The 13,746-nt window shown below is 46.1% G+C and overlaps 1 protein-coding gene across 5 annotated transcripts in view; it reads left to right on the forward strand.

The window, feature by feature from the left end:
* The window catches only part of KANK1 (KN motif and ankyrin repeat domains 1), a 128,983-nt gene that overhangs the window by 99,501 nt on the left and 15,736 nt on the right, over positions 1-13,746 (forward strand). For all 5 annotated transcript variants that reach the window (XM_063421519.1, XM_063421517.1, XM_063421521.1 and 2 more), the window contains one exon: positions 1,665-4,316. In XM_063421519.1, coding sequence (XP_063277589.1) covers positions 1,665-4,316 — 2,652 coding nt within the window. The remainder of the gene's footprint in view (positions 1-1,664; positions 4,317-13,746) is intronic.

Genomic DNA, 13,746 nt, shown 5'->3' on the forward strand with positions numbered 1-13,746 from the left:
TTTAGATGGCTATTTTGGGTGCATCTGTAAGTAAATACCACACCATAGCGACTCTCCGGTCTTTCAGCTGAAACATGTGGTCTGGGGGGGTTGTTTGTGTCTGTCTGTCTGCACTGCAGAACCGAGGTACTGAGGTGACCCGGTCGGCCCCACTGCTTGGCTCTGGCATGTGCCCGTGTCTGTGCCTCCATCCCGTTCTTTTCCCGAACCGGGGATGGTAGGTTCTTGTGAGCAGCGTCTCCCCGAGCAGCAACAGTCCTGTGGCAGCCAAAAGCATGACGGACCGCCATGAAAACAGTCACACTGTGTGCAGGCAAAGCTTTTCTTAAGTATGCCAAGGAGACTGGAAAAACAGGCGCTTCCCCCCCGCCGCAAACCTTTTCAGTACAACATTAAGTCACTTCCTGTACTTGCAGTAAGTCGAGCGCGCTTTCTTTTTTTTTTTTTTTTTTTTTTTTCCTCCTTTCTCCGCGCTGCCTCCTCCTTTCCCTCCCTGAGGCTTACATTCCCTTAGGAAGACGCGGCTCCCAAATCTCTCCTTTTGGCAGGGAGGGGAGCGCAGCCTGCGCGGCGGCGGGCGGAGCGCGGGGGAGGACGGCGCTTCCTTACGGGCGAAGCGGGAGGGAGGCAGGGCTCCGGAGTGTGACACACGAGGCTGGGACAGCCATACGTGGCTGGAAAATTTGCAGTGTGGGGGCAGAGACATGTGGCTAAGTCAGGTAACCGGAAAGCCGGCTTTTATTATTCCTCCAGCGCATAACTCGCAGTAGTTGTTTTTCCGTTTTTTGGGTTTCTTTTTTGGGTTTTCTTCTTTTTTTTCTTTTTTTTTTTTTTTTCTTTTCCTTTATTTGTACTTTTCCTCCTGCCGAGTATGAGGCCAGGAGGAGCAGGTTGTGTGGCAGTGCCTTATATAAATACGCAGGCTGAGAAAACCCAGCAGATGTGTTGAACTTTTTGTTTAGATCGCTTCGGGATCAGGTGAGTCCTGCGTCTGGAGGGCAGGAGGGTGCACCTCTTGTACGAGTCTGGTCCCTGAGCAGTGGGGTTCAGGACCCTGCTGGAAGGGGGTCTTGCTGCCTGCCGTGGTGATGGGAGCTCCAGGGAGTTTAAAACGAAAGAGGCAGAGGTGCTGGTGGAAGTAATGTGAGCTGAGAGCAAATTCATGGCACTTCCCAGAGCCATGGAGCAGCGCTGCAGAGCTGTGCAAAGTCTAATGGCATCAGTTGCATAAGGAGCGGGGTCAGAGTTCCCCTCGCCTGCCTGAGTGCAGCCTCTGGAGAAGTTGGTCTGCAGGTGATTTGTGTGGAACGCTGCAATCCTGTGCTGTCTGCAGGAGAATATGGCATGTGTGAAAGATTGGTGAGGCATGGGAAGACCAGAGGGGTTTGTGCAAGACCAGCTTTGAGCTGCTGGCCGTGCCCCTTCGTTAATAGACGCTCTCTGTGTGTACACTTATGTGGGTATGCACTTTGCAGCATTTGAAAACCCACTGATTAACTTTTTAAAAGTTAACAGGGATTTAGTGTTAAGAGTCAGTCAGCGGAAAGTCGGTCTGTTCGCCGAGCTGCAGCAGCAGTTTCTGCCTCCCAGTGAGCACCCATCTTCCTGCACTCGTGTCTGAGTATGTGGTTTACTGAATGCTGATTTTGTCTCTTCTTTTCCAGAAAAAGAGGAAGTTGCTATAAATGGAGAAGATGAAAAAGAACGGAAAGACCCCTATTTTGTGGAAACACCTTATGGCTACCAGCTAGACTTGGATTTTCTGAAGTATGTGGATGATATACAGAAGGGGAATACCATTAAGAAACTAAATATACGAAAGAGGAGGAAAGCTGTACCAGCCTCTGTGGGTACCAAGAACTCTGGTGGCCAGTGCAGTGGCTGGACCTCCACAGAGTCTCTCTCTTCATCAAACAGTGATGAGAACAAGCAGTCCTTGACAACGAGGAGTCAAGCAACCTTGTCCGTCCCTGCAAAACCCTCAGTTTCCTTTGAAGTATCTCCTACCTACTTAACTGTCCCAGAGAATAAACAGCTTCCTCCTCCCTCCCCCCAGCCTCCTCGGCACAACCTCCTCGTGACAAAAACTCTCATGGAAACACGGAGGCGACTGGAGCAGGAGAGGATGATGCAGGTCACACCTGGAGATGTCCGCAGGCCTCGACTGTCCAGCTTTGGAGGCATGGGCTCCACAAGCTCCCTGCCCTCTTTTGTGGGATCCAGTGGGTACAGTCACGTGTCTCAGCACCTGCAGAATGGGTATCAGGGGAACGGAGACTACGGTGCCTGTTTCAGCTCCTCCCTGGGCAGTTCCATCCGTCACAGCCCCATGAGCTCGGGAATATCCACGCCAGTGACCAACGTGAGCCCCGTGCATCTGCAGCACATCAGGGAGCAAATGGCCATTGCCCTCAAGCGTCTCAAGGAGCTCGAGGAGCAAGTCAAGACCATTCCTGTGCTGCAGGTCAAAATCTCAGTGTTGCAGGAGGAGAAGAGGCACATGATGGCTGAGCTCAAAAGCCACAGGAAAGCCACTCAAAACGACGCGTACGGTTTCAGAAAGCGATCCTATAGTGCGGGAAATGCAGAGCAGTGGGAGCACATGTCTCAGGTGAGGAGAGGTGGAGAACTGTATATAGATTGTGAGGAAGAGATGGAGAGTGTGGAGCAGAGCTCTCAGAGAATAGAGGAATTCAGACAGCTGACTGCTGAGATGCAAGCCTTGGAGAAAAAAATCCAAGACAGCAACTACGAAAGTCCGGCAAACCTTCGGGTGAACAGAGAAGGCCTGACGAAAGAAGCCCGATCTGTTGCTGTGGGTGCTGATGAGAACATGAACGATGTCATTATATACAACAGATCTGCAAGGCAACACAAAGAAGTAGCTGTGGGAACAGAGCAAGAAATGAGGGAGTGTGGAGTTGGGGTGACAGAGGCCATGCTGGGATTGTCTACAGAGGTTGAGAAAGAGATAGAGCTTCAGCAGCAGACCATTGAAGCCCTTAAGGAGAAGATTTACAGGCTAGAGGTCCAGTTAAAGGAAACCACCCATGACAGAGAAATGACAAAACTGAAACAGGAGTTGCAGGCGGCCGGGTCTAGAAAAAAGGTGGATAAAGCCACGCTGGCTCAGCCCCATGTTGTCAGTAGGATGGTGGAAGCTGTCGTACACACGAGAGACCAAATGGTGGGAGACCACGTGGAGGTCGCCGATTCGTCGGTGGGGAACCATCTGCAGACCAGCAGCGTTGGCACCTCCTGCAGCCCCGCCACGCGGAGCACGGCCGCGGGCCCCGAGCTCCTGATGAGCCGCTGGCTGGTGAGGGAGAGGGCAGAGGTGCAAGATCAGGGCACGGGGAGGTCCATGGAGCTGCATGATAAGTCAGTGGGCACAGAGACCAGCATCTGTGAGACAGGTGTCAACACGGATGCGCCCTCAGAGGCTCCCAGCCCTTGCCAGGTGGCGCGGGCGGTGGGAGCAGTGAGGTCTGTGGGCTGCGGGGACTGCTCGGTGCACGTGGTGGTTTGTGAGCCCAAGGAGCACGTGTCCCGTGAGACATCCACGGAGGCCGTGCCCAGGGCCGAGGCCACGGTGATGGCCGTGCCTTCCACAGCCAGCCAGCAAACCAGCACTGCTCTGGAGATGGTGACCCGCTGCACCAGCACGGAGGCGGCCCGCGTGGCAGAGAGCGGCACCAACACGGCTCTGAGCAGCTGTGACAAGCAGACGGGCACGGAGGGCGTGGAGCTGCGGAGCGTGGCGGTGGGGGACGGGCGGGTGAAGGACGTGCAGGCGGCCGCCAAGGTGCGCTCCGTCGGCGTGGGCACCGTGCTCGCCGGCCAGCCTGGCTCGGAAAGGCCTTCTGCAGTCAAAACCAAGGACTGCGGCGTCGGACAGATCAGCGTTCATGAGAACTACCTGGTTGGTCTGAAAATGAGGAGCATCGCCTGCGGGCCGCCTCCGCTGCCGGTTGTTCCAGCTGGCACCAGGAGCATTGGTGTGGGGGGAGAGTCTGTGTGCGAGCCGGTCAGCTGTCAGCTGGAGAGCCCTCTGCCTCCACCTGAGCTGAGGACAGGCTTGGATCACTACATCGAACGTGTGCAGAAGCTGCTGCAGGAGCAGCAGATGCTGCTTGCTGAAAATTACAGCGAATTGGCAGAAGCCTTTGGGGAGCCCCACTCCCAGATTGGATCTCTGAATTCACAACTCCTGAGCACCCTCACCTCCATCAACTCTGTCATGAAATATGCCAGTACAGAGGAGCTGCGGGGCCTGGACCTTCAGAAGCAGTGCATGGAGAGAAGCACCCCATCAGGTAAGCCCAGCATCGGAGCACTCATCTGGTGCAGTGCTCAGCTCCTTCCCAGGGCTGCAGAGCAGCTGCCTGCCAGGCTCTCTGTTAGTCTGGAAGCCCTCCCCAGAGAAGCACAGAGCACAGCACTGCTGTTGAATGTGCCCATTGGGTATTCTGTCCTGCCCGTTGCAGCTGAAAAAGCAGAGGTGGTTTTATCTGTCCCAGCCCAGCAAGCTCTGAAAGTCCTGGTGATGATGGTGCCATGGCTCTGACCATGCAAGAGAGGTGTCTAAAATTTTGAAAGGTTTAACCACTGTGCAGCATGTGGACTTAAAGTTGCAACTTTAGGAGCATTTGAGGTTAATGCCCATGGGTTTGGAATTTTGAACTTGGCACGCCTGTTCTTAAAAACAACAGAGTCAGATCTGACAGAGCTGAAAGTCACATGCAGTGTGTTGGTATCAAACTGACTCGTTGCCACAGACATTTGCCTGGATTTTACAGTGTTTCTTCCAAAGGCACATTGCTTTTGTTCCTTGTGCTGCTCAGACGGGGAGCTGTGGGGTGCTTTCCCCATTCCAGCAGGGCTGATTGCTTTGTAACAAACTGAGCAACTCCAGAGAACTTCACAGAAACCACATCTTGGGCTTTCTCTGTTCTAGTAACTGTTTGTCCTAATCCCTAGTTGCAACCTTGTGTTTGAAAGGCATAATTACTGCTGGAGGTTTTGGTGACGCTCAGGAAAGACAGGAATTGTGATTTAAACACTGCTTTAAACACTGCTTTTATCTATTAATTAAGAATTATTAAGTATTAATTACTTAATTCAAAATATAGACAGTTTGAGGGATTTCTTTATTCCCTGGGGTAGAGGTGATTCCTTTTTAAAGTATTTTTTTATGTGCCTGATATTCTAGTTTAAATATTTTTTTTCTAATATCTTACTGGTGAATGCAATCACATTACTATTAAGTTCATGAGCAGTGACTTCCTGGAAAGCAATATGTAATGCCTGGTGGTGACTGTTAGATACTTTCTTCTTGCTCCTGCCATTCAGTGGCTGAAACAAGAGGTTAGGAAGGTGAGAAAAGCTGGTGCAAGTGCATCTGTCTTGTAGGTGCTGAACTGGGAAAAGAACCCTGAGTAGGTATTATTAAATGTCAGCATAATGTTACTGGCTAATCCAAATAGCTACGTAAAGCTCCTGCAGCTTGCTTAAAATTTACCTATTTTTGTTAAAATGCAGCTTGGTAAATCTGATTTTTTCCGTGTTGATGTGCTAATAGAACCATCCATTTAATGAGCTGAGGTGAAAGGTTTAGGGTCCCATAGTCAAGGAATAATCAACATTTATGTAGCAGTAAGGAAAACATGTGCTATTCTCTCTGCATACATATGCAATATGATACTAGATAAGCAGTATTATTATCTTTCTGGTATGCACTTAATATTCTAGTCTTCTTACAAGTAGTGATGGAAGAATAATAATAATAATAATAATAATAATAATAATAATAATAATAACAACAACAACAATACGGGTATCTAGAAGACATCAAAAGTGTCTGTAAAAACAGCGAACCAGAGTTATCACTAGCTGTAAATCCTTAATTCCTCTCCCAGCTTTCACTGCCCAGTACCAAATGTGTAGCATTGAAAGCATCTAGACACAGGTGGAACAACAGATCATATTTACTCAAAAATGTTCACACTTGGATTCAGATTTCACATTCCTGATAAAATTATTCTGGAATAATTTTATTTTAACTTGTAATGCCATTATCTTTAGCTGTGGATGATGAGTGTAAAATTTCTTTATTTTTAGTCGCTAGTGAGGGATGCCTGGACTGCATACATAAATCAAGCTGTAGTCTATAACAGTTTAGATCCATGCAGAATTGAAGTGGAAAAGAGGCCTTAAGCCTGAAATCAGTTACCTGATCTCTTTCTATTAATTTTGAAAATGTTGCCTTTAATGCATTTATCTGCTGGTCCTGCTGCCCTTTCCTATGGTTTTACTGATCATGTGTTACATAGTTCTGTGGAAGGATTTTTTGCTGAATGAAGCACTAACTTGAATAATTCTGTAATCACTGGAACTAATAAAGCCTTTCTTTTTCCATGCATGAAAAGGTATTTCATGATAGCTTGTGAGCTCTTAATAATTCTTTTTCCTCACATTTAGATCCCTTGCATGCAGCTTTTCAGGTGTTCTGTGTGTGAACTCAGCCAGTGTCCTTTTCTTCATGCCTGGCATCTCAGACTGATTTTTGTAAAGCTTGTGTAAACACAAAAAGCCTTCAGAGACTCAGAAGTCTCTATTGCAGTTGAGTTCAAATAAGCAGTTGAGTTGAATCTATTGACCCCACAAGCCTAATTTTTTTAGAAAAACAGGCTGAAGTTTCCAATTAGCATCTGTAGCATCATCCTTAATGCTTTTTTCAAAGAGCATCCTTAGGAGTATCTCTTAGAGGCCAGTTTCTATTAGGGCAGAAATACTTTGAGGGTAGTTTTGAGGTGTATGATTGGGGTGCCAGTTTGCCACACTAATGGATCAGAGGTCTGCACTGCTTCTGAGGCAGCACATCAGCCAAGTTCTCAGCTTTACAGATTTTTCTCCCTGCTGTAGTTGGGGAGACAGGGTGTGCTGCAGGGGCCTCTGCCACCTCACCTTCCCTGACACAGCTTGTGGCAGGTGATGGAGACACAGGCAGGATAGCTGGAGCCTGCTGAGCAGGACACAGCCTGGCAGTTTTCATCTCTAGACACCTCAGACTGCCGAGATGATCTTTGAACCAAGTCCATAAGCAATTGGCATTTTCCTTGTTACAAAATAATCTTGTTACAAAATAATTCCCTTCCGTATTTTGGCAACTCCTATTAACATTTACATATGTACTGTCTTTCAGAAGCCCTAGTGACCTTAGGGAATTCTAACCTGCTGGCCAGACAACCACATTTGCACTCTGCAAAGTCACGTTAGCTGCCCTTGGCAGCCTGTGTGTCCAGCTTATGGATGTGGGTCACAAACCTAGATGCTAACTGATCCATGTTCTTAGATCCATGTAGGAGGCCTAAAAGGAGGTGAATGCATTCATCTCCTCTGTTTGCTGCACTAGATTTTTAAAGAGTTTTCAGGATGTTATGTTTGAATGCTCATATGATGTGTTTTGCAAGATATCAGCCAGAAGCTTGATGTCACCTGTATGGGTTCTAATTACACGGGCTTTTCACAAATCTTTTTGCAAGTCTAGGTGGCTGTCTTTCATTGGCAGGGAGTTTTCAAGAATGGTATTTAAAAAACAACAGATCTGCCATTGCCCTGAAAAATTGGCTGATCATACTTGACCTGAAATGCATTGCTATTTTGCCTCAGTGATCTTCAGATATCGGTTTTATTGTCGCATTTCAGAACAATCCTGACTGAGTGTCCCTGGTAAGCAGTACACTACTTAGTCACTATGAGGAAGGAAGTAGCTTCTTGAGTTAAAACTTCAGGGAGTAAAATAAAATGGGAAGCATTCTGGTGTCAGCAAGTCTAGAGGGTAAGGAAATCTTGATGTACCACCTGATGGAAAATCTTCCAAGGTCTTCAACTTTTGGGTTTTAACCAGAGCTGGAGAAGCAGGCTGAGGGACAATAGAAAGAACAGAAGAATGATGATGTGAGAAGCCCCTGGTTCTCCAAAATTGGTGTGTAGGGCTAATGAGGCAGTGTGAATTTGGTCATCTTCTTCTGTGTTGTCAGTTGTAATGCAGCAAGTTGGAGAAAGCTGTTTTTCTTTGTAGTTCTTACATTTCACAGAACTTTCTGTCAAAGACTGTGTGGTTTGAGGGGTCAGTAACTTTCCTCCTAGCAGCATGGACTTCATTGTAGCTGAAGACTCAGGGCTTGCTTGGGGCTCAGAAGCCTGTGCTGATGTGGCACAGGTGTGGTTCTGATCCTGTACAGCTGTGGGTTGCTAGAAATCACAGTGGTTGTGCCTTTGTCTGGGCAAGTGAAGGAGGTCCTCAGCTCCAGCTGCCACAGATGCATGCCTTAATCACCAGGTTAAGTTTCTGTGCAGATGTTCTTGCCTGTGTAACAAGCAGGATCCATCCATCACTCTGCTGGGGGGAAGGTGACTGACACACCTGCAGCGTTTTGCACATTCCCTGGAAGGCAGTGCATGATGTAAAACAGCCATGCAGATGGTCCCACCTAAGTGCTGCATGAGTATTGTTTATTTACATGTCTGGCTGGTGTCTCAGAGAGCACAGTGCCTCCTCTGCATGTTTCATGTGGCAGGTGGTTTCTGCTAGTTGTGACTACATGGGAAGCTCAGATGGGAATGCTGTTCAAAAATGGCACCAACCTTCATAAACCTCTTCAAAGAGGTCATATGTTAACACAAGCTTATTACTGTTGTCATTATTAGCATCATAATATTTGCTGGTTTCGTTCAGTGGTGGTACTGCATGTAGTGTTGGAATCTCAAAGCTGCTCTATCTCCTGGCTTCTGCTTCAGTTAGCAAAGAGCATAATTTGCCACAGTATAGATTATTTTTCCCTTCAATTTTATTGCTGCTTAGAGAGTGGCAATCCACAGCCTGCTAAGATATCTGTCAGATAGAGCCCCAGTTCTCTCCCTATGGTGTGGCACAGGGATTTATAATGTTCAGGCACTGAGCTCCGTTGAGACTTCAGCTCCCATGGTAACAAGCACAGCTATGAATACTTAATAGCAGGAAATTCCCGTTTTTCCAAGGAAGTGTTGTCATATTTCAGCAACAATAAAGCATCAGCTGATGAAGTCAAATCCACGTGAATGAGACAGAAACAAATACTCCAAGCTGACCCTTCTACTGTGCCCAGCATCATGAGATGCTTTGATCCACCACTCCTCAGGGAGATGAAGGATGGCTTTCACCAAGCTTCACACACAGTTGTCTTGGAAAAGACAGCATTTCATAAATAAGATCATTAGCTGCTTCAAAGATGTGTGATCTTTTGTGGTCAGCTGTGTTTAATGAGAAGAATTGGTTTTAACTTCCAGATTCAACAAACTGGATTCACAGTCTAATTTGGGGATGGAAAGCAGCTTCTCAGCACAGCTAAAAAGGTTAAAGTGAGAGTGAAAATGAGATTGTTCCTGCAGTCCTCTTACTAGAGCCTTCATCCTATTAGGAGTGTTTTCCTGGACATGAATGGTAGTTCAACATCTGCCTCTGCCTGGGCCCCAAATAATCTGCCTTCTGACAGTTAATTGTGTAAAAAGCTCATATGTGGCAATTTTTTCTTTTGAAATTTTAAATTCACTGACTTTTAACCCGGAATGGCTCAAAAGTACCTTTTATAATGACACTGTGCTCTGGTGCTGTGAAGGTACTGCTTTCATCAGTTGGATGGGTTACTACCAATCTTTGTAAATCTTTAAACGTAACATGTTTGCTCATTACTGCCTTTTTATGTACATTAGTAGAATGGGTTTTTTTCTTCAACAGTTCTGATAAGGAAACCAAATTGAAAGTAGATTAAAATAATTTATATTAAAAAAACCTAAACTATTAAAAAAAACCTTTCTAGGCATGAAGATTTAAAAACACTGGAGAACAGTACTTCAGTTGAAATAATTTTATAATGAGATTATTATTACTGCAAAGAAATCATGCAGTAAAGAGAAGTATTTCCTTGCTATATATGCTCCAGACAGTATTTATGCACTGTCTTTAGTGGGGAATGTATAGCTTGTATCACTGACCATTATAAACATGCTGTGCAAATAAAGGCTTCACTGACCAAAAGGTTAAAAATAAAATCTTTGTGCAGCTACAACATAGTCAGCTTGTCCACTTTTTAAACTAGAATCCTGTGATGTTCCAACCAGGAAGCTAGGTTCTCATCCTGATGCTGTTTAATTCCCTGGCCTTGTTTGTACTTCTCTTGATTTCCAGTGGGATAAAAGTACTGTCAAGCTGAATTGTTTTTATGATAATACCTAGGTTTGCTTCCATCAAACTAAATGGAAATTTTCAAAAGCAGACCAGACTTCCGTTCTCATGAGTTCATCACAAATTCAAAAGAATCTGTTGAGTTCCCTGGGCCACCTAACAGCATGACTACTTGTGCTGTCATAAATGTGAGGGAAGGTCTGCAGTTAGGAAGGAAAATTGCATCTGAATAACAGTAGACAGATATTATAGGTACCAGAAATGGCATGGGCAATCTGTTCCTTCTCTGTAGCAGCTTTACTGTCACCCTGGTTTAAATTGGTGAGATTTTCGAAAGAAGCACAAGTGGTTTATGAGAGGAGATTCCTTCTAAAAAAGTAAAAATGGGTGCTCTCATTCCTTCAAACCACTGGAGCTAAACCCCTGAACATGCTTCAACCCCTTGTCTCCCTCTGAAACTGATGAGAGCAGCTTCTGCATAAGTGCTTATGTACAGCTGAAGTTAGTAAGTTTTTTTGTTTTGTTGTGTCATACTTTTGTCTCTAAATTACTCCCGAGCTTTTCCAAAATCCTCTACTATGTTGCAAAATACATTAGAAGTTCTTGACAGCTCCCTGCTGTAGTTTGCTATTCTATATCAATACTTAGAAACTTATGCCAAGTTTGCAGTATTTGCCTGGAAGAGTAAACTGAGGAATATTATCAGGGCAAGTCTGCCTGAGGGTTTGTGTCTGGAGGCAATGTCTGAGTACTGACCTGCTGGCAGATTTGCTGTCAGGGCTGTGTGACCTGTGGAAGGATTCTGCTCAAGCATCCTTGATCTCTGTGAGGTGAGAGGAAGAGTCTGTTTTAAGATCTGTGTAGACCAGTGGTGATCTTCAGCCAGGGTTTCATTTCCACACTGGACAGGTGTGCACAACCTCCAGCCCTAACAGTGGCCCTGCAGTTCTGTCAGAGATAGAAGAGACTTGGTTCATTTGGCTTTTTGGTTTGCACAGCAGTAGATTTTAATCTATTAAAACATGGACTGCAATGCTGGGTGGCACAGCTCCTTCCTTTTTTCTCTCTTTTTCCTCTTTCTCTCTTTTTTCTCTTTCTTTCACTGTTTTTCTCAGTGATTGGGCTCAGTTGTCTTGAAAAGGGGAAAGCCTGGGAGCTGATATTAAATGATAATTAACAGCTTGCAGCACTAGTACTGGACCCAAGGCTCTCTTTCCCTCATCACTGGGTGCTGTGCATGTAATAAGTGTAGAGATCTAAGAGCTTTGCAGGGAGAATGAGTGCACTGACTGGTTTGCCTAATGCACATTTGTTGTCTCCTTGCCCTCAAGCCTTGGTGTCATCCCCTTTAGCCAGGTGCCAGGGGCCAGCTGAGCAGAGCCCTTTTCTTCTTCATTGGAAGGCACAGGCATCATGTCCTAGATCCTGAATTCAGTGTGGAAATTCAGGGAAAATTGGGGAAATTCAGGAAAACTGGGGAAATTCAGGCTCAGGATATTCCCCCCTCAGGCTCAGGGGGAATAACAAGGGTTCACCAGGTGCTGCTGTTGCTTCTGGAGCCCTGCTTTGCCCTGCCAGAGTCCTGCCCTCAGCTCTGCATGCACAGGGCCCCCTGTGCCTCCAGACACACCATGGTTGTCACAGCTGCTGTTGTGGGAGCACTGTGATGTCTGGCAGAGGATGCAGACAGTTCTGCTGAAAGTACACCTGGGCATCTTTGGAGTCTTTGCATATCCCTGGATGCTTCAGAGCAGGTTTCCTTCACTCCTTCCCAAGTCCTCAGAGGCCAGTCTGGAGCAGAAGGTAAAACCTGGTAAAACCAGCCCAGGCAGCCACCACCAGCTGTAGCTGGAAGTGGTTACTCTGCTTGATACTCTTTAATTGTGCCTGTCACAGCTCCAAGCAAGCAAAGAGACAGTTCTCTGGTTTTTCAGTTAAGGGAGTGTAAAAATCATTGGTTTGGCTTGGCGTTCTGTCACCCTGGCAGCCCTCTTCTCCTCAGCTGGATGAGGGATGATGCCTGCTGTTGGGAAGAGAGATCTGACCAAAGTCAGTCAGTCTGCAAGGTGGGGAGAGGTGGGGGAGCAAGGGCAGGGCTTCCCTCTTGGTTTTCCTGGGTGTCCAGGTGCTCAGAGGTGTCTCCAGAAGGGTTGCTCCTATTCAGAGGGCCCTGGGAAGCTGCCACCTTCTTACAAACACACAGACACAGAGACACACGTTTCACTCTTAAGAAAAAGCTTTTTTTGCTCTGCTTGTGCTGACGTGCCTGTGATGTCCATGTACCCTGCTGCATGTCTTTTCCTGCAGACAGCTTCCCCTGTGTGTTGAGAAGCTGTAAGCCATGGTGGAACTGGGCAGCAGGGCTCACTGCTGGAGAAGGGAAAGGCATGCAGGGTTTGGTTGGGAGCTCAGAGACTTGGGTGGGACTGGGAGCAAAAAGGAGGAAGCTGCTGGGAAGTGGCAGTGTTTGGAAAAATCAGGTTTTTTATGTCCTGTTGTAGGAAAAATTTACTGAGGTGAGGTGACAAGGGGGAAAGGCTGTCTAACAAGAGCAGCTTGCTAGACAGAGATGTAACTGTGCGTCTAAAAATTAATGTTTAGAATTTGCCTTACTGCAGTAGACCCTGTGCAGTGCCACTCATACTTGAATGAGAAAGCTGTGCCTTAATTCTGTATAAATACAAACGCAAAAAATAATATGGAGGCACACATGGTTGAAGCAAAAAAAAAGAGTGGAAAAAAAAATAATAGTCTTTAAAGCAGGTTAAACTTCAGCTTTTTATTCCTTGAATGCTAACAAGATCACGTAGGGAGGCATATGTGTGTAAAAAAAACACTCAGTGTGTTCCACAAACAAAAGCATTTGTGCAGATTTGTAGAGAAGTTGTAATAGCACAGCTGGAGTAACTCCAGGGGAATCTGTAAAAGTCTGTGAGTAATTAGCACTGCCTTTTGAATACACAATGGGAAAAAGTGAGTGAACCCAGCAAATCAGCAAGGGAAAAAAGTACAACCCAAACATTTGGAATTTGGTTTAAATACAACTACTAGCTCAGTACAATTCTGACCAAAAAAAAAAAAAAAAAAAAAGAAATAAAGAAATGTAGTGTGTGGGGAGTTCATCGCAGTTGTCTCAGTACCTGGGCAAAGCACATAGCTTTCAGAATTAGATTGAGTACTGGAAAAAAAGGAAAATTTCCTGAAAACTTTCTGCTTTCATGGAAGATGACATTTCTGAAAAAACAAGGAAAAAAAAAAAAGAGGTTACTGTTCTTGCTGAAAGAACCTTCAGAGCCTGTGAACGTGCTGTGCTCTTCAGGCATGTCACCAAGGAGCAGCTCAGTGAGCCCACCCTGGCCAGGGCAGCAGGAGCTGAGGTCACTGCTCATACTGAAAGAGAAGGAAAGACCATTCCTTTGGAAAGGAAAGGACCATGCCTTTCATGCATTTTAAAGCCAATATTTTTATAGCTTCTCCTTGTATTGTATGTCTTTATCAAAAGAAAAACTCACGGCCATTTT

The sequence above is a fragment of the Prinia subflava genome, chromosome Z (genome assembly GCF_021018805.1).
Source record: "Prinia subflava isolate CZ2003 ecotype Zambia chromosome Z, Cam_Psub_1.2, whole genome shotgun sequence".
NCBI lineage: Eukaryota > Metazoa > Chordata > Aves > Passeriformes > Cisticolidae > Prinia > Prinia subflava.